The sequence below is a fragment of the Gastrolobium bilobum genome, unplaced genomic scaffold, assembly GCF_033153095.1.
Source record: "Gastrolobium bilobum isolate Gb01-03AN ecotype WA unplaced genomic scaffold, APGP_CSIRO_Gbil_v1 utg5722, whole genome shotgun sequence".
In the NCBI taxonomy this organism is placed as follows: Eukaryota; Viridiplantae; Streptophyta; class Magnoliopsida; order Fabales; family Fabaceae; genus Gastrolobium; species Gastrolobium bilobum.
In genome coordinates, this window is record NW_026896284.1 from 1 (window position 1) to 21,896 (window position 21,896).

Below are 21,896 nucleotides of genomic sequence, written 5' to 3' on the forward strand. Positions count from 1 at the left end.
GACTGGGAAAAATCATATGCCATCTTACCTGGTTGGTTGAACTACATGACACAGATAAATCCTGGTTCTGTGTTCAAGATTGATACGGATCAGTGTTGTGACGAATGACGAGTCTACACCGATAAGGCTGTCTTTCGCAGGGTATTTTGGACTTTTCACCAGTGCATTGAGGCTTTCAAATATTGTAAACCCATAATCCAAATTGATGGCACGCACCTGTACGGGAAATACAAAGGTACCCTCTTGATTGCTACGTCACAGGATGGTGATGGATTCATTTTGCCTATTGCGTTTGCCATTGTTCCACCGGGTGAGAGATTGGATGATTGGTTGTGGTTTCTTAGCCAGATGCGTTTCCATGTCACACGTAGGCATGGTATCTGTCTAATATCCGATCGTCACCCCAGCATCATCAGGGCTGTGAAGGATCATGCCGGTTGGCAGCCTCCATTTGCGTATCACGTGTTTTGTCTTCGTCACATTGGAAGCAACTTCAACACTAAGTTTAGGGACGTGGAACTGAAGAAAACGCTGATGAAACTAGGTAACCTATTTACATGAATTTTGTACATGTTGTATGTAATGTTGTTTATGTATAACTCATTGCAATTTGGGTTCATTTTTGGCAGGTTACATGTGTTCGAAGATTCACTTTGATTTAAGATTTCAAGAATTTGTCGACAGTAACCCACAAGTAGCCTCATGGATAGATCAGATTCCCAAAGAGAAATGGTGTAGGTCTTATGATGAGGAGGGCCGAAGGTTTGGTCATATGACAACAAACCTATCTGAGTGTATCAATAAGGTCCTACGGGGTGCACGTAATTTGCCAGTAACGGCATTGGTCAAGATGACGCAAAGTAGACTTGTTGAGTATTTTGTGAAGAGGCGTGAAAAGATCCAAAAAGTAAAGGACAAAGGCTGGAGAATTGCAAAAAAGGTTGAGGACTTCTTACAAAAGAATGATCAGTTAACTGTCAGTCTCTGTGTCCGTGTTTTTGATAGAGACTTGCAGTTGTTTGAAGTTGAGGATGCCTACAATCAACTACGCATGATGCCGGCGACATTATGAGGGTTGACTTGCTAAATCGTAAATGTCAATGTGGACGGTTCACAGCTAGACGATTTCCTTGCAGTCATGTGCTAGCGGTGTGCAAGGTTGAAAAATTGAACCACTATGACTATGTCGATCCTGTGTTCTCAATTACACAAATTGAGAAGGTCTATGCTGCACATTGGTTTCCAATGGGTAATGAGTTGTTGATCCCAGAAATAGATGGTCCAACATTAATCCCAAATGCATCTTTGGTTCGTGCACAAGGAAGACCGAAGTCTTCAAGGATACAGAATGAAATGGATTGGGTTGAGTCCCAACCCACAAGCAGTCAAACTAGATGCAGCACCTGCAAGCAAATTGGTCACAATAAACGTACATGTCCTATGAGGATTAATCCTAGCTGAAGCAATGTTGTGCATGTATTTAAGGTCTTTTGTAAGAGTTCATGTAATTTTTGTAAGACATTGTGATGTTACTTTGTGTTACTGTTTAACTCATTATGTAATTTGACATTTCATTTCTAAGTCCATTATCTAACATTGGTCCATATTGATAGATTGAAACTCATAACTAATACTAATATTACCAAAAAATGAAATCACCAAGTTTCGGGGAGCGTAAACAAACGGTTTGGGGTAATACGTACCCAATCGCATACGAATCCTGTACAATACTATTTTGTACCTGAAAGTGTGTTCCCCAAGTCATTATATGCGTGTACATTGATATTCGATCGGTTCCGTGCCAAAAAAAAAACGTGCAAAACAGAATGGGGTGTCAAAACCAGTTATTTAGTCGAGCAACCCGTACTGGTTTAGTCGACTACACAGTTTAGTCGACTAAACTAGTACGGGTTGCTCGACTAAATAACTGGTTTTGACACCCCATTTTGTTTTGCACGATTTTTTTGGCACGGAACCGATCGAATATCAATGTACACGCATATAATGACTTGGGGAACACACTTTCAGGTACAAAATAGTATTGTGCAGGTTATAAACCACGAATGTGCATGTACTGCATAAATGCAATAATTAAGGGTATCCGAAACTTGTGTTCTTATTTTAACTCTGTTAAGGTCACCTGTTCTGAATTTCATTGGACATTTTAGACCCGTTGGATTGTGATTAGACACAAATTGAAAACATGAAGGTAAAAGATATTTGTTCCTTCATTTGGTAAACAAGAAAATAACAATAATTACGTAAATGGTTCACAACATGATGGGAACATCAAATAGTTCATTTCATAACCATAATATTACATAAGCTACAAATATAAAATAGGAAGACCGAAGTCAATTACATAACAACATACACTAGAAACGTAAAATAGAAACATAAACCCTAAATCTAATCCTCATCCTCCTCGGACGCCGTCTCCTCGTCATCCTCATCTGACACATCAGCCCCCTGCCCTGCAACATCCTCAATCTGCTGTCCTCGTCCAAGCTCTAGACGAGCAAGCCTATCTTCAACACCCTTGAACCGTCCCTGTATATGTCTAAATCTTTCATTTCCCTTCTGCACGTGACTCTTCCTCCATTTTTTGTGTTTCAGCGCCATTTTTCCTATTTTCTTCAGCGTGGCGTTTATGCCCTTCATGACATCACGTAATGAAAACCCACCCTCAGGCTCAGCTATCTCCTGCTGGTCACCCTCATCATCATCGTCATCATCATCCTCCACCTCGGGGTCAACCATGTTTACAACTGGAGCAACATCAGGAACCTCAACATCAGCCGCACCTGTGAACTGCCACACTCCTGTTTGGGGGTTCTTTGTCATCTTGCACTGCTCCAGTAGACGTTTTCCAAACTTATGATTATACCCTGTGGTCTTCTTCAAGGTCACATTACCCATGGGAACATCAAAATGCTCCAATATCCTCTGAACAAGACAAGCAAATGGAAGTGCACCCTTGTGTTTGGCCTTATACATCATCCAACACACGTAGTGCCTCTAGTTCACCGAAGTACCATGTCGGATAGCCCACATGATGGAAATGTCATGCTCCAACACCCTGGAATGATTGAACGCTCGCGGAAACAAAATGTGGGTGATGACATAGTGTAGTATGCGGGACTCCACAGTAAGCAACCCCACCGTATAGGCAATGTGTTGCCCACGGACTCTCCTCTGCTCCTGCACAGCATCACCGCGTGTATATCCTGGAAGTATGGTCCCGCTGTCTGCGTCATATTCCACAGTCTGCGCAGAATCAAAGTCATACCCCAGTAACTCCAACCATACCGGAGCCGTCATGATGATGTCCACCCCGCAGACCCTAGACCTCAGCTCACCGTGATGGTAGCTGAGATTATGGTAGAAGGCCCGTACATGCAGCTCAGAATATGAACACGACAGTTCAGCCAAGGTCCTAAGATGTGATTCCTCCAACCACCTCACAATGTTAAAACCTTCTTGTTCAAAAAAGGTTGTATCAAGTGATTTGGCCCCACAAATCGGTCGGTTAACAAAGTCACGGACAAAAGATTCATGAACCACCGGGTCATTCTCGAACAAGTATCCGAATGGGAGGTCCACAGCAGCGGGGTCTTCCTTTTGTGGCCTTGACGAAGACGGATGGTCTTGTCGTAGCTTTTGTCGTCTCTCATTTCCAGTGCTAGACGATCTTCTACAGCCAGCCATGGGAACAACTGTACCTACAATGCAAGTGGAAACAAAAATCAATGAACAATAACAATATCAAAAAATTTAAAATTCAATATAAAAAACAAAACCTAATCCTAAAATAAAACAGAAATCAGAAACCCAATCCCTAACCCTAAAACAGAAACAGAAACCCTAACCCTAACCCTTACCCTAACCCTAACCCTTACCCTACACCCTAAAACAGAACACAAAAACCCATTCCTAACCCTAAACACTACAACCCAAACAAAACAGCAACGTAAACCCTAACCCTAACCCTAACCCTAACATAACCCTAACCCTAAGCCTAAGGCACCACATCAACCCTAACCCTCACCCTCACAACAAACTTAGCACCCTACCCCTAACCTAAATCCACAAAACCGCAAACATAAATCAAATGCATGAAGAAAACCAAAAAAAAAACTAAACTTAAAACCAAATGCAAGTCAGAATACGTTACCTAAATGTCGATTTCGCAAGTGTGAACCAAGGAAGCTTCAATCGCACCTTCAAGGGTTGAGATTCGGACTTGGTTGGAGAGAGGGGACAGAATGCAGCCTTTTAGTCGATTAGGGTTTGAAAATAACCCCCTTTGCGAAATGGGTTTTTTTTTTAAAAACCTGATCTGCGACATTTAGTCGACTAAATAATGTGCTTAGTCGACTAAAAGTGCAAACAATTTAGTCGATTAAGGTGAGTTTTTAGTCGACTAAAATTCGAGTTTCATAATTTCTGAGTTTAGCCCATTTAGTCGATTAAAAGTGCAACATAATCGACTAAATGGGGGCAGGATGGTGGATAGTTCTGGGGGAGGGACAAATTGGTTATTAATTATTTAATTAGGGGCAAAAGGATAAAAAACCCCAACAATTATAGTCGAAAATATAATTTGTATTTTTGTCACTTTTAAATTTTAAGATTCAATTCGGAGAATAATCATTATGTATAAAGTTGCAGTTATGTAAAAATCTACACAAGTGAATAGTTTCTTTAAAAATAAATAATAAGTTAGATATTAACTCCTATTTTGAGAGAGAGAGAAATTTAAGAATGAACGAGAATAAAATCTGTGATATTATATACATGTATAATATTTCTACCATGCTATCGTATACCTGCATGTATGTTAGCTAAGCTATGATTATTTGTTATTACTAAGAACCACTGACATTTCTTACTAACCCAACAAACAAACAAAAGCTTCCTAATAATTCTACCCTGTTTGGATTTTTTTTTTTTTTTTACCTTATCTTTTCTCTACAAGTAAAAAATTAAAAGCCAATAACACTTTTTGGAGAAGTGTTTTTTTAAATTGTATTAAATTTTTCTTAAAAATTTGTTTTTTTTTTGAAATGAACAGTTTTAAGCTAAATTTTTTATATAATTTCATTATCTCTTATTACTACAAATTTTTTTTAGTAATTTCAAGGGTATTCTTGAATCGTAATTGAAATTTAATTTCCATCGAATATTATCAGACACTTTCAGAAATAGCTCTCTGAAATCTTTTTTTTTTTTTTTTTTTTGATTTGCAAAACAAGAAACCTCGAATCGAGACTTTTTACCACCTTTGTCAAATAAGTTTGGTCCTGACAAAGTGACAATTACTTTTACAACCGTTAATTCTACTAACCTTAGGAACTTACTTGATCCTAACTCTGGACAACCCCAACTGTATCGTTAATAATATATATCCACACATACATATATATTCTCATATTTATGTAGTTTTTACCGTCTCGTAGTTTGACTTATTTTTTATACATTCACGTATATAAATATGAGAAAAAAAAAATATATATATATATTTTTGGTAATATACGAATATCATTATTATTTCAAGTGTTAGAATATGGTATTTTAAGGGAAGCTCCCCACTAGACAATCCACTTGCAGAATGCTTGATCCATTTCATCGTTAAGGTTATTACCGTCATTTTGCAACCTCTCCAAATCTTCAAAGATCTTCTCCAATGCGATATCCCTTCTTGAGCACCCATCTTTTGATTTCATCCACGTCAGCAACGCCCGGTCCCAAAACTCGATTCCGACCTGGAAATATCTACTGCCCACGTGGCACTTCTGGAACATTCCACACCTCCATTTCTTCCACGTCACCATCGGCGGCCTTCGCTGTTCGCACCCACACAATATCTTTCTCCCTCTCGCCTAAACTAACGTCGGCGTTATCTACTTTCCTTACCGTACCTTCAGATTGGTCAATCTCCTTTCCCTCCCCACAACACAACACAACACAAGCTGAAGATTTTTCTTTCTCTTCTCTTTTTTTCTAAAACTATTTTTCGAATATTTGTTTATCCAAATTCAATTTAGCTTTCAAGTTTAACAGCAATTATGACGTGATATTAATGTTTTTATGATGAGTCGATAATGGCGATTAGTGAAGCTTCTGAGCTGGTAATCCTTGTCTCATTTTTCCTTTTTAACTTTTTTTTTGCTTTTGAATGAGAAAAATCTCTGTTTCTGTTTTCTAATCTATTCGTTTTTGATAGTGTCATAGATTTAGCATAAAGAATACGATGCATAGTTTCTGGTTCTGGATGTTCATTTTCAAGGAAAGATCTCTTCTGTGTTTGAAGTTACAGCTCTGACGCATCTTCTTCGCATGCATAACAGCATAACCGTTTTGGATTTTCAGTAAGTCAAATCTCGGAAGTTCTCAGTTAAGCTTTCACTGTTCTTCGTCTTAGTTAGGGTTTGGAAGATATTTATAAGTGAATCACTTCAAATAGGGATGAGTCACGAGTCTCTGCACTAGATCCATGCTTAGTTTTATATAATTTTTAATGTTGAATTTGAATTGAATAATATGAGAAAGGGATACTATGCTATGAAAGGGCGAGAACACCATAAAGGATTTTGTTTATGGATGTTTGGTTAGGTTGTGTGAATTTTTTTTGCGAAACAACAACATACGTTAGTTTTACTTGTATAGATCTTGTTATTTTTTTTAAAATTGCATGTCTTGTCATTTGCAGTTGCATTTGGATTGGGGTTCCAGAAGATTATCACATGTGCTGTTTTCCTATGGATGAGGACGGGTTATAATCATCGTGAGCTTGGGCATTTAGGATGACAGGGGGCGTACAGATGAGTATTGATGGTGACGACAAAGAGCTGAAAGAACTGACTAAAGACGGAGTTGCTGGTGAGAAGCGCTGTTTATGTGAGGATAATGAAGTGAAATGTAATGGATTATCTCAAGAAGTTAAGGTTGGACAGGGGGGGACTGTGGAATCCTCTTCGGTTCAGCAGCATATATCACAGCAACAGCCTCAAGGGTCAATGATTTGTTGGGAGAGGTTTTTACATATTAGATCTCTTAAGGTCTTGCTTGTGGAATATGATGACTCTACCCGCCTAGTTGTGAATGCACTGCTTCGCAATTGTAGTTATGAAGGTTAGTTATTTCTGTTTCTTTATTGAATCCCTTGCCTTTTTGGTTAGGCCTGGACACTAAACTTAAGTACTGTTTGCATTGTCAAATAAGTTGCTTTCCTCCTTTCATATGTTGATTAATATACATGCTAATGCATATTCAAATGGATAAGTGTATTATTATCCTTGTCTCTCCGATATGATGATTGATGATGCATATAAATTTCTACCTTAATAATATCTGCAAGTTTCTGATTAACCTAGTCAAATTTTATTTTGCACATGGATGTCATTTCTTGATAAGTAGTTTCCGTGAAGATGCTTGGCTGGGATTTGTTTCCTGCATCAATTTTCATGCACCTTGTCTTCCTTGAGAAGTTACTGTTCTTTTTAATGCTTACACTATCTACAACATCTCTGTGTTTAAGCTGTTGAGCGTTGTTTCCGTGGTATCTTGGAAAATCATTAAATTGATGATGTAGACAGATCAGAAACTGACCTACAGGTGCTATATGAAAGGCGTTATGGCCCCTTGGGCATGGTTTTACTTGTTATATACAGCATTGAGCTTGTAGATGAAATGGTTGATTTTTATGGAGTTTCTGAAAGCAAATTTGATCCTTCACTTGTAGATGAAATGGTTGATTCTTTTGTTCCTTTCGCCATGATTTTTATAGGTAGGCAGGCTTTATTTAAATGTTGGTAGTTACAAGAAGAATACTGATTAGGAAAGTGAAACAGGGAACAAAGAAATCGCAGGGTTTACTTTTTTTGTGTGTAAACACAAACCGAACAAAGAAACACGGAGAAAGAACGCATGAAACACTTGAGTGAAAATGACTATTCTTATCAATGCAAATTTGCTCTTAAATAGGTGGAATGATACATTTCTTCTCAATCCTAAAGAAACTGACAGTGTTTATGCTTATGCTTTATGTTAATTCTTTCTCGATATTGGATTAGAGCTTTTTGTCATGAAGCATCAGATCATCTGGAAGGTAATTGTGTGAGTATTTCTCTGGTATAAAGCCAACTTATTGAATAACAAAAAGGTGATTTAGTTATTGATGACAAGTTGCAGATTTGTAGGCCCCATAAGGTTTGGTTTCCCTTATTTGTGTGTCAGTGTAATGTGTGGTGCTTGCTCAGAATAGGTTCCACATCTTTTCTTATTTTGTCCTGCTACTGTTTCTCTGAGAAATCCCTTGTTTGGCCTTTTTGGTGAATGTTGGGTGTGTCCTGTGTCCCTGGACTAAGTTTTGATGATTAGTTTTCATGGCTTTGGTAGAAGTGAAGAGGCAATTTTTTTTTTGGCAATGTGCAACTTATGTTACTCTTTCTTTAAGGATGTTTATATGGTACAAGACTGGAAATTAAAGAAAACAGAACTGATATCAAGAACATTTGAGAGTTCTGTGTCTCTCCCCAAGAGCCCAAGAATCCCCACTTCTCCCAGATGCCTTCAAAATGGTCTTTACTCCTCTATATTTTTAAAAATTCACCTTGTACTCAAGGTGAGGATCAACTTGTGTAATCCTCCCCTCGGGTCCCATTGCTTTAAAGTGTAGGGACCAACTGATGTGTGAAGCAGTACCGGGATCCCACTGCCCTTCTTTATGGCCAAGTCCCTTGCACTTCCTGCACATAAGTTGACGTTTAATCAGGTTTATTGATTCAACCTACTTTATTTGTGACCATTCAGGAGGCCACGTGGTGGAGGAATTACCATAATTTCCAAAATCAGTTCACCCTGGACTAAGACTTTTAACATTGGATTCAAAAGAAATCAAGTCAGCATATGATAATATGTAATTCTCAACTAAGAAGTATTTAGAACCATATTTATATGGGTTACCATCAACACATTCAAAGACAACACTGGGAGGACAGCAGGGAATTCCAGTAAGTTCCCATCCCTTGCTGCTACAGTCCCAATGATCAATGTCAACAATATCAAAAAATTCTCCATGGACCTCAAATGTATTACCCTGGATGGCATCTCTTTTGTCATCAATTGATTAGATTTCACCCGTTGTGTGTAAATTGTTTCCATCATCTTACTCCAGTATACATCAATCATTTGAGAAATTGGCAACTCCAACATTCAATGTCAGATTATCATACCTTGCTCCGTAAACAATTGCATTGACCCAATGCTGTAGTTTATTTTGTATGATCCAAATTGTAGGCTTCAGGACCTCTTATGTTCTCTATAGTATACTACTTTCAAAATTCTCAGCAAGATAAAGATCTTGGAAACATTTTTCAAATATCTCAGACAATAACCTTTTTAAACCATAATGAAAATCTGAAACCAATGTCACCTGCGCAAGTGTTGGTATTGCTAAGTTCAGCTCCTGCAGAAACCAATGCCAGTTGTCCATTATATTGTTTTTAACCAATTGTGGTTCATGAATAGATCCTCTCATCCCAATTGGAAATAACCGAGCAGAGTGACCGTGATGTTGGAGGCTTAATCTTACCGCTGCCAACGTTAAGTGTGAACTTGCGAATTACATCTTTTGATGTCAAGCATAACTAGAGTTATGGGCACGACTTCTGTGCTCCATTTGAGAGTTCCAGATTGGTTGACCTCAACATTCCATAGCTACTCAAAACTTCTAAGGACACCTTTTGTTGGTTGATCGAGTTGAACGTGCCGTCGCAGACCACCACCTCCGCATTCGTCAAGCAAGTGTTGTCTTCTATCCTTGTGAAATTCAGTAGGAGCAAAACTCATGATCATTGGCCGAGCTAAACATGCTAACCACCAACTCGGTGTTAGACTTGTGGTTGATCTGAACGTATTGCCCACCACCTTGTATCCGTTCGAAATGTAGATGATAGAGTGAGGGTAGTCCTAGATTGTTGTATCCTAACTCAATATTTTAAGTCTAGTAAATTAAGAAAAAACCATGGGCTCGCTTGCCCGTTCTTCACACCCAGAAACAATAAATTGGGATTGGAATCGTTCAGACATTTGGGCCTGACCCAAGTCAACACAATGACCCAATTCTAGTAATTTCATCCCCTTGCCTCCTGCAATGCTTTTGACATGAGATTGAGGTATGGCAACCCTCTCTATTGACATCTCAGCCCCCGAGATTCCAACAACCGTTGCACAAGCACCTTGGTTCGACGGGTTCTGTGGTGAAGGCTCGGCCTGCCTCTTTGAAATCCAAAGTTCTCTCTTCATCACAAGCTCTTCTCCTAACTTTTTCTTTCTGATCTCCTCCCTCTTCAAACAATTGTGTTTTGCGTTGTAAATAAAAAAATCTTCAGCCATAAGCACTTCTTCCATAACTGTTTTTAATTTCCTTTGCTTTCATGAATTGTATCTTCTCCAATACAAAATTATTTTGCAAGTCTAGCATCTCTACACTAGCATTTGATTTCATGGGAGTAACTTCTAAGGTCATCTTGGAGATAACATTTAATGCCGTAGCTACCTTTTCTCTGATGTTGTCCATCATAAGTTGCTTTATCTCCTCTAACATGAAATTTTCTTCCATGTCCATTTTTGAATTCAAATGTCCCCTCTCTTCATCTTCGTTACAAAGATAGTGGGTCCATGTGGGTCGTATTTCGGTTGAAATTCTTTTAGCATATCGCCTTGGAGAAATTCCACCAACTAGTATTCGGATTTGACCCCATCCAAAAAAAGGAACTAGATGTGACAATATCCTTTTTCAGTCGTTTCGCAGTGCCTAAAATTTTCTCAGCTTCTGGTGTTCCTTTCACCATGAAGTACTGCTCCACCTGGATCTGCCACCAATATGCTTCCACCCTATCAAACACTAGAATCATCTTAAAATCAGGTACCAAAGCTTTCGAATCAAGAGCTCTGATACCAAATTAATCAATTTTAGGATTAAGAGGGAAGGACTGAGAAATAAAACTTGTATTAAAAAGATGGAATCCAACTCGGATCCAATCAGAAAATTATACTGTATGTCTTTAAGGGGAGATTGCAAGATTTAGAAGGGAAATTACAGACAAAAGAGAAATACAAGACTGGAAATTAAAGAACACAAAGCTGATATCCAGACAGTTTGAGGTTCTGGTTCTCTCACAAGCCCAAGAGTTCCCACTTTTCCCGGATGCCTTCAAAATGGTCTTTCCTCCTCTATTTATTCCAGCCTTTGTGTGATGCTGACCCTAACAAACTAATTCCCTGCATAATAACTTATGCTAACTCAGTGCTTGGAATTGGCAACAATCCCTGTCTCTCTTCCTCTCATACATCTTCTCAAACTTTCTACTTGGCAGAACCGTATCAGATTGCAGGTTTACATGTTGAGTTCTCTGGTCCAAGGTGACTTATAATTATAATAGGGATGGGTTATGGTTATAAATTTTAGACTAGAAATAAAAGAGGAAGTAATAATGATAATTTGCAGCTAAAATGTGATGTTTAAACTTTTTTATATTAACTTCATGAGTATTTTTGTTCATGGCATCAATATAATTGCTGTTGCGAACATCTCTTTGATCTCTGTTTATATAATGTATTTTCACATAAAGAGTCTAATTTTGTTTTGCGTATGATCTTATTTGTGTTTGTATCTTTTTAGTTATTGAAGCACCAAACGGATTGCATGCTTGGAAGATATTAGAGGATTTAACCAATCATATTGATCTCATTTTGACTGAGGTAGCAATGCCTGGCTTATCAGGCATTGGTCTTCTATACAAGATTATGGGCCACAAAACACGGAAAAATATTCCAGTTATTAGTAAGTTTTTCCAAGTGCTTATATTTGTTTGGTTTGAATTTCTTTTTCTCATGACATGCTGTAAAAGAGCTACTCTTTTCTATGGCTTCTAATGGGATTGGTCTGCAGTGATGTCTTCTCATGACTCTATGGGTTTAGTCTTTAAGTGTTTGTCAAAGGGTGCTGTTGACTTTCTAGTTAAACCCATACGGAAGAATGAGCTTAAAAACCTTTGGCAGCATGTTTGGAGGAGATGCCATAGTGTAAGCTGACTTAAATTTCCTTTCCTGACATCATGCTTTCCATTTTTTTTTCTTTCTGATCAATGCATTTCTATACATAAAAAATGCTATTGATATTAGTAGTTTGTTGTCTTTGCTAAGTCTATGAAGTCGCAATATCATTTCAAAATAGGTTTCCGATAGAAACTTTTTTTTTTATTGCAGATAGGTTTTTTGTTCAATGGCAATGACACCTTTGTGATATCTTCCTTCATGCTTCAAATAATTTGCTTGATATTACATGCGCTTTCCATTACTTTCTTAATTATGACTCCACTATTTCGTTTCTTTCCCCTCAGTCTAGCGGGAGTGGCAGTGAAAGTGGCACACAAACCCAGAAGTCTGTAAAATCAAAGAGTCTTGAGAAGTCTGATAATAATTCTGGAAGCAATGATGAGTATGATAATGGAAGTGAAGGCTTGAATAATGGTGATGGAAGTGACAATGGTAGTGGCACTCAGGTAGAACTTTTTTTATTTATCTTGATATTTTATCAGAAAACAGAAAAGCTCTCATGCATGACTAGATAGGCAGTAAGCTCTTTCTAAAATATTTTTATGGACTTGCATTAGCATACAACATCTAGTTGTATTGTTTCTAGATCTGTCATAGCTACACCCACACTAACTTTTTATCCTGTTATTGTTTTTCCTGTTTTTTTTTGTCCATATTATAAAATAGTATCAAAATGAGAGCAGTTTAGGCCAGTTGCTACATGAACATTAAGCTGGACAACGAAGCAAGAAGACACTTCTACTAAAACTGGCAAGCTTAGGCGTGTGGGAAGTTGAACTATTAGTGGCATAGGAAATTGTCATTCTTGATGTATAGTGGAGCACTAAGATTAAATGTTATAGTGGGTACAATCACCTAGGAATCGGGTCTTGTAAATACCCCTTGTATTTATTAATTCTTTGTATATAAATACCATCCTGAGGGCGAGTCTTGGAGTAGTGGTAATGTTATTTTTTGTTATTGGAAACTCAAGGTTTTGAGTTTGGGAAACAATTTGTTTGCAAAACAGTAAGGGTAAGGCTCCTTACAATCAACCCTCATTCATATCCTCGCAAGTCGAGGAGCCTTATGCATCGAGGTTTTCCCTTTGTACAAATAACAACATCCTGCTGAGTGCAATCACTCATACCATTGAACACAAAAAACAATTGTATATTTTTTAACGTGGTATTAGAGTATTATTGATATAGGATTGCTTTGACCATCGACATTGCAACCCTTTGATTGTATCCTAGCCTTCGTTGCCAATGTTTTTTTGTTTTTTTAAAACAGCCTTAATTGTCGTTCTTATTGAAAAAATTCCCTTGATCCATAATATTTTCCCTTCCTCACCTTGATAAGCTAAACTAAGGATGGCACCAAATGAGGAAACCACACCAGTAACGCTGCAACACCTGAAAGCCGTGTTTCTCAGATTGACGGCTGCAGCATCAGAACATTCAAACTACCTACAGTTTGAATGGGAGGAATTACCTCAAATGGTCCCCATTGGTGTGAATGATTTTGAAGGAAAAGAAAAGTTTGGTCATTTGATGAGAACAAGGCCTGGACCTATATAGATCAAAACTTTGTGGTATGGGATGAGGAAATTTGTCAATTTTCCTAGCACAAATGTGTAACTTTCTAGTCAGCAATAAAAGAAGCTTGAAACCTTTTGATCTTATGCATAGTGATGCATGGGGTCATCCTCTACCCCTAATGTTTCTGGAGCCAAGTAGTTCATAAGTTTTATTGATGATTGTACTAGAGTCATTGAGATCTTTTTGATGAAACACGTTTGAAACAAGTACAATTTTGCCCATTCCATGATAAAAAACCAGTTTGGGACGAGTATTAAAAAATTTAGAACAGAAAAGATTACCTCAATCTTGTTCTCTCTCCTTTCTTTTAGAAGAAGAGAATTATTCATGAATCATCCTGTGTCTGTACCTCACAGCAAAATGGGATAGCTGAATGAAAAAATGGCCATCTCTTGGGAAAAAAACCAAGCCCTTTTGTTTCAAACAAAAGTTCCTAAACATTTTTGTGGGGGAAGCAATTCTGATAAGCTACATACCTAAAAAAACCATCATCCTACCAAAGCCTTAGACCTTGAAAGCCCGGTGGATGTCTCAACCTCTTTTTTACCCTTATAAATCGCACCATAGGTCTTCCCACTTCCCACTCATATTTCCTGGTGTGTTTGTGTTTGTTATGTTCATATCCATTCCCAAAATAGAGGGAAATTGTACTAAAAAGCCCTCAAATTCATCTTCTTTGGCTATTCATCCACTCAAAAAAGGTATAAATGCTATCACTTTCCTACAAAAAGGTTCTATGGGTCCATAGATACCACTTTCGAAGAAGGAACATCCTATTATACTCTTCCTTCTATTCGGGGGAGATGTTAACGTAGGAAGACAAGGAGGAAGACTACTCTACTCTTGATAATACACTTGTTCAAAGAAATAACTCATTTCCATCCACCAATTCAAGTTCAGAAAACCCATCTTCAATGTATCCACCATCTTCACCTAAACCCACTTCTCCTATAACTGAATCTACTTATTCAAAGAAATAACTCATATCCACCCATCAATTCAAGTTCAAAAAACCCATCTTCAACACATCCACCATCCTTACCTAAACACACTTTTCCTATAATCGGATCTACATCCGAGCCTACATCTAATTGGACTCCTCCTCTAGCACCTGAAAATGGAAAATTCCAGGTTGATCTCTCTGGCTGAGGCTACATTCATTTATTCAACTTGACACGTGGGAAGGGCTTACTCTCCTAGTGACTCGGCTTGGTCTCGCTCCCTTCAACAAAGGAAAGGTGTACTCAAAAAGGGAAAGGATTGTTCCCAAACCTTGGCAAGCCTAATAATTCAATCCAGATTTTTCACAAGACACATCATCTAACTCTTCATTGCAGAATGCATATTAATGCATTGCTCTTCGAAAAGGAACCAGGGAGTGTACAAAGGCACCTTTATATTTCCTTACATGCTTTTTATGCTTTGACATGTTCTAAAGCCTTTCTTCTAAATTTCAACTCCATAACCATTCTAACCAATGTATCAGAGGCATCACTCCTTTGAAAATGGAGAAAAGCCATGAAATGCTGAAATGTCAAATGGAAGCATTGTAAAAGAATAAAATGTGGGAGCTGGTAGCACCTCCAAAAGGAAAGAAAACTGGTGCTTGCAATTGGGTGCACAATGTGTAGTATAAGGCAGATGGATCCATTAAAAGGTATAAGGCTATTAGTAGCCAAAGGATACACTGAAACCTTTGCAATTGACTAAGACAGTTGCCCCGATTTAAAAAATGAACCCTTTCAGAGTATTGTTGGCTCTTATAGCAAATTATGGATGGTACTTGCAACAATTTGATGTTAAAAATTCCTTTTGACCTTGAGACTTTGAGGAGATTCTCATGGATGTGCCATTAGGGTATGAGAACGTTTTTCCAAAAAACATAGTATGCAAATTGAGGAAAGCACTATATGGCTTAAAGCAGTCTCCAAGGGCTTGGTTTGCAAGGTACACAAAAGCTATGCTTGACAAATGATACTGTCAAAGTTAAGGAGATCGCACACTATTCATTAAACATTCCTTTGTATACGTTGATGATATAATTGTGATCGGGGATGATGACAAAGAGAAAGCCTTGTGCCAACATTTGGCCAGTGAATTTGAAATCAAGACATTGGGGAGTCTGAAGTACTTTATGAAAATTAAGGTTGCTCACTTCAAGCAAAGAATTTTTATTTCTCAACATAAATACATAAATGATCTTCTCAACGAGACGGAGAACACTACTTGCAAGCTAGCCAGCATGCCTATTGATCCAAATCTAAAGTCGGGTCTAGCTCAAGATGATGCCGCATGGAATAAAGAAATTTTTCAATGACTAGTAGGAAAGCTCATTTTTCTGTTACACACAAGATCAGACATTGTATATGCTGGAAGTGTAATAAGTTAGTTTATGCACGATCCAAAAGAGACTCACTTGGAGGCTGCATGCCAAGTTATTCATTATTTCAAAAGGACACCAGAAAACTGCATTCTATTAAGAAGGGGAGGAGGGGTATTGCTGGAAGCGTAGGCTGATGTTTATTATGCAGGATCACCAAGTGACGGCATATCCGTCACATGTTACTGCACTTTTATTGGAGGAAATTTAGTAACATGGAGAAGTCAAAAACAAAATGTAGTAGCACGATCCAATGCAGAGGCTAAATTCAGAGCCATGGCTCAGGGAGTATGTGAACTATTGTGGCTTAAAATTATTCTTGATGATTTAAGGATCATGAGAAAAGGATCAATGCGACTTTATTGTGACAATAAGTCTGCAATCAGTATAGCCCATAACCCAATTCTGCATGATCGCACCAAACACATAGATGTTGATCGACACTTCATCAAAGAAAAGCTTGTAAGTCGGTTAATTTGCACACCTTATGTAATCCACTCAACAACAACTTGCTGATATATTCACCACAAGAGTTTGTTGTTCAGCATTTCAAATGGTAGTTTCCAATTTGGGAATTTAAAACCTATTCTCTAGCATGAGGGGGAGTATGGGAAGCCGAACCATTAGTGGCATAACTTGATGTATAGTGGAGCTTAAGGGGGAGTGTGCGAAGCCGAACCATTAGTGGCATAGGAAATTGTCATTCTTGATTTATAATGGAGCACTAAGGTTAAATGTTATAGTGGGTACAATCACCTAGGAAGTGGAACTTGTAAATACCACCTGTATTTATTAATTATTTGTATATAAATAATAGCATCCTGCTGAGCATACCATTAAACATGAAAAAACAATTCTATATTTCTTCACAAGAAGTTCTGTGGCACTTCGTGTTTGAATAATTTAATGGGGAGAAAGTTGTTCATGTAGTTGCTGCTGTCTGACTAGCATGAAATGCAGTTATAACTTACTAGTATTTGGAAAAGTAATGGACTAGAAGCCTTCATGTTTTGATATGTCATCCATTAATACATCAAATATATAGAATATAAACGAAAAAGTTTAACAGCAAACACCACAGCAAGCCATCAGTGTACTGGTTAAAACTTAAAAAGTAACTAGCAAGTATTATCATATAAAAGTCATGCACTAATTCTGATAACCAAAAGCTACTTGTCAATTTCTTCTTTTTCTCCTTTTGCAGAGCTCCTGGACCAAAAGAGCTGTAGAAGTTGAAAGTCCCAAGCCAGTTTCCCAGTGGGATCAAATAGCTGAGTGCCCGGACAGCACTTGTGCTCAAGTTGTTCACTCCAATGCTGAAATATGCAGGAACAATGTGGTTCTCCTATCCACAAAGGAGTGTCCAGAACAAAAGGAACAACTTAGTAAGACCATAGCGCTTTAATCTTCCTGTCACTGCATTAACTCATTTCAAGCTTATCATGGTATTAACATAGTCATGAACCAACTCTCCCAAAAGTTTAAACTATTAGATGAAGACATATGCATGATTTTATGTTATATTTCTAACATGTCCTTTCATGTAAGAGTCTTTTGGGCTTGAAGTGCGGACAATGCACATGACCACCTGTTTTGTATTAAAATTCCACTGTGTTAGAAGAATGGGTCTGCAAGGATCGATCTCAAGACCACTTGGTTATAGCAGATACTATATCATGAACCAACTCTCCCTAAATCTTAGGATGTTAGGTGAAGGCATATGAATGATTTCATATTGTATTTCTTACAAACTCTATTTGCCCATTTCACTCTCTAGTGAACATGTAACCATGTTCTAATTGTTTGGAGGAAGAATTTTTAAAATACAATATCTTCCATTGCATTGACTTTGAGATTCTCTTCCTTGTTTTCATTATGTTGCACTGCTTTTGAGTTTTCCTTTAGGAGCTTTATTTCGGTAGCACATGTATTAGTTGTCTTGATTCATTGAGTCAAGACTTGAAAATGCTAAAGTCATGAGTTTTAATTCCCAAATGCAGTACTTTTAGTACTTGTTCAATTTCGTTTGGTCAAACACATGCTTTGCAACGCGATATTATTGTTATTCAGCTGCATTAGAGTGCTATTATTTTTTATTTGATGTTTTTCTTGTTCCGTTACCTGTTTGTGATTCACGCATGCCAATCTCATTCCATTAATACGTGTAAACCTCTCCCCCCAGGTGTGGGTGGCAAGCTATTCATATATGCATCAATGCATCTATGTACATGTGCATGTGTATGCATTTACCTTTTGTCGTTTTTGGGGTGATACATTGTATTTCATTCTTTTCCCTGGACAATGTCAGAGATGAAAGCTGACTCATTAGAGATATTGACTTTATGGTAGACGACTATATAAATGGGGTTCCAGTCAAAACTGCAGGTTCAAAACATAGCAACGCACTTGATGTAGGCCCCTCTAAATTCAATGAGCAAATTAATAGAGGACAGCTGGACCTTAATTGTGAGAATCAATCGAACAAGCTAAGATGCAAAGGTCTTTCATTGTCTGATGCCATTACTAGCACTTCTGAGTTTCAGATGCGTGGCGGAGAATTTGAAGCCCTAAATGGAAGACCCAAGTCCTCAGGTATTGAACACAAAGGTGCTAATAATTATGAAGAATTGCCATCTCTTGAGCTCAGTTTAAAGAGGCTTAGAGGAGTTAAAGATGCTGGTATTGCAGTTCAGGATGAAAGGAATGTTTTAAGACGTTCTGATCTGTCTGCTTTCTCGAGGTAGAATGATTTGGTGTAATTGTTTTGTATTGTTCTGAATTAATTTTGAGATGGATCAGGATTACTGTATAATTGTTAAAAGTCTTTTGTTACAGGTACAATGCAGTCCCTAACACTAAGAAATCTCCCACTGGATGTGTTGGAAGCAATTTTCCACATAATAATAGCTTAGAAGTTACAAAGAAAGATTCATCTCGTGGCATTCAATCTCATTCCAGGGGCAATCCTCCTAACCAGAACTCAAATGGGGCTAGCAACAACAATGATATGGGTTCTACTACTAATAATGCTTTTACTAAATCTGCAGTTGTAAGTGAGCCGGCAGTGGCATCAACAACCAAATGTTTGTACCAAACCTCTGCTTTCCAGTCCATAAAGAACAGCCTTGTGTGTACTTCCAAACAAGTTGTCTTACATAATACTGAAGATACGACAGCAACAATGCTGGCACCACCTAGAGTAAACACCCACAAGGATTATGCAAGTCAGGACTTCCATCACCATTATGAAAATCGTAACTGTATTGCTGACGACATGCAGCACCAACTGGCACCTGATCATGATGCTGAATCTTTGAACAAAATGGCTGCTGCTGCTCCACATTGTGGGTCATCAAATGTGGTTGAAGGTAATATTGAAAATTACAGTATCAATAGAAGTGCTTCAGGCAGCAACAATGGAAGCAATGGACAAAATGGGAGCAGCGCTGCAGTTAATGCTAGTGGGACAATAATAGAAAGCAACAATGGACTCGCTGGGAATAGTGGCAGTGGTGATGCAAGTGGGACTGGAAGTGCCAGCAGGACAGATCAAAACAAGAGTTTGCAAAGGGAAGCAGCCTTAACTAAATTTCGCCAGAAGAGAAAGGAGAGAAAGGAGAGGTGCTTTCATAAACAGGTAACTGACTATAGACTAATACGTAAGTGATTTATTATCTAGTACTGTGATATTGGCAGGAACTGGAAATTATAGGTAGATATAATGGGGACTACCTCCACTCAGGTAGATCTCTGTAAATACAAAACTCTCGGGAAAAATGCAGAAAAAGAAATTGAAAGATAACAATGGGGTCCTGCGATGCACGGGGAATCCCCAACCTGTTGGTGGAGCAGACTACTGCTCTACAAATAGAAGTGAAGTTTCTCCTCTTATGATGAGTGTGTCGTGTGGGGCTAACTCAATATGGTTTGAATTTTAGGTTCGATATCAGAGCAGAAAGAAATTAGCTGACCAACGACCCCGATTTCGTGGACAATTTGTGCGACAGTCCTCAAACGAAGATGCAAGTGATGCAACAGATAGCTGATTCAGAGCATTTGCCACAATTGCGTAATGATGGGATATGTAAGAATAAGTCGAGGAGCCTTCATGTTGAATTTGGGTAGTGTTTGTATCGTCGTGTATTGTGCTAATGTATAATGAACTCAATTTATTCCAACTACTACGCTCATTTGGAATCTGAATCATTTTAGGTTGTGAGAGATTGTTATGCTGATTGATTTTCATTTAGCGACCTTATAATTTCTAATTGTAAAATAACAAGAGACAATATTGAATTTATTCAGAAAAGTATAATATATAAAAATATATTAATGGACTTAGTTCAGATTTAATCTAAATTCTAATAAAATAAGAAAATATATTTTTATAAACAATAAAGATATTTTTTTCAACACTCTCTCGGGTTAGAGGGTGTAGATTATAAGCGACAAGTTTGAACAAAAAAGACTAAGAAACATAACGTGCTTCCCTTGAATGAGGAATTAAAATAAAGCAGTGTGCTAAAATGAATCATGGACGGTGCTCCCCTTCAAGATGGAGGGATATTTCATCTTGGGAAGAAAGAAGACTAAAATGAATCTTCATGGAATATAAGTCAGACAAATTGACAACAAATCAATTGGAATGACCATCAGTTTGAAGAGTTGGTAAAGAGACAGTGTTGGAATGAATATTAGCAAAGGAAGAAAAAGACATCAGCCAAGGAAAGACTTGGAAAAAGATAATGCTGCAATTAGGGTACAAGCCGACGGAGCCACTATAACTGGAACAATCAGCGGACTAGACAACAACTGACATAAATGCTTCCCCTGAACGAGAGGTTCAAATAAAGCTAAAAAATGGCAAAAATAAATCAAATACAAGCCAAATCAGACTTGAACAACACCACAAACATATGTGAGAATAAAATGAAATTGGCCAAATACAAGCCACAAAAGAAAATCAAAATAAAAATAATAAATTACCGAAGAGGAAGAAAACATAGCTAGAAGAAACAAGATTCAGCCAGAGAAGTAAAGATTATGCGGCCGGAGGAAAGAGACGCGACCAGAGGAGAATCGATCGGGAAAGAACGTGTGGTCGAAAAAAGAAGAGATGTAACCGAAATGGGGAGGCGAGTGCAACAGTGAAGATGGAGATCGGAAAGGAGGTCTCACGCACCTCCACGCATGAAAGGAAGATGCTGATGTGCAGAAACATGTGGCTCCTTGCCGGTGCGTGCGACAGTTGTTGGCGATGCTGCTTGAACGATGGTGAGCGCATGGGGAAGATGATCGGCAGTGGTGGTTGGCGGCCGAAAAGTCATTGGAAAAAATTCTGGCGGTGACCTGTGGCGGTGATCGGATGAACAATGACGGCGAACTGCTATGCAGAGGCAGAGATGGTTTTGGCCAGTGCTAGATGTTCATGGTGGTTGGGTCTTCGATGGAAGACATGAACGAGAAGAAGAAACTAAGAGAAGCAGAGAGAGAAAAAGAGAAAGGGAACAGACAGGAAAGCCAATTCATCACGGTGGGTGATATCTCTCTACTACCATATTAAAATTATAGAAAAGAGAAATAAGGAAAGGTATACAATGATTCCTCTCGTTAGGCTCTAGATATCATGTAAAATAACAAGAGACGAAAGGAACATTAAAATAAAGCTGTACATTAAATTTATTCAGAAGAGTATATTATATAAAGAAACACTAATGAGCTTAGCTCATACCTAACCTAAATCCTAATGAAATAAGGAAATAGATCTTTACAAATAATAAAGATATTATAAAGATATTTTTTCCAACACTAAT

At 38.0% G+C, this 21,896-nt stretch overlaps 1 protein-coding gene across 1 annotated transcript; it reads left to right on the forward strand.

The window, feature by feature from the left end:
* The first annotated feature begins 5,888 nt into the window (after positions 1-5,888).
* On the forward strand, positions 5,889-20,382 carry LOC133298607 (two-component response regulator-like APRR7). The gene is given in 10 exon segments (XM_061497936.1): positions 5,889-6,131; positions 6,227-6,371; positions 6,713-7,134; positions 11,687-11,848; positions 11,957-12,090; positions 12,408-12,569; positions 17,288-17,468; positions 18,394-18,823; positions 18,919-19,720; positions 20,022-20,382. Coding segments are annotated over 8 exon segments (2,307 nt in total). The 5' UTR covers positions 5,889-6,131; positions 6,227-6,371; positions 6,713-6,806; the 3' UTR covers positions 20,130-20,382.
* Positions 20,383-21,896: the final 1,514 nt, after the last annotated feature.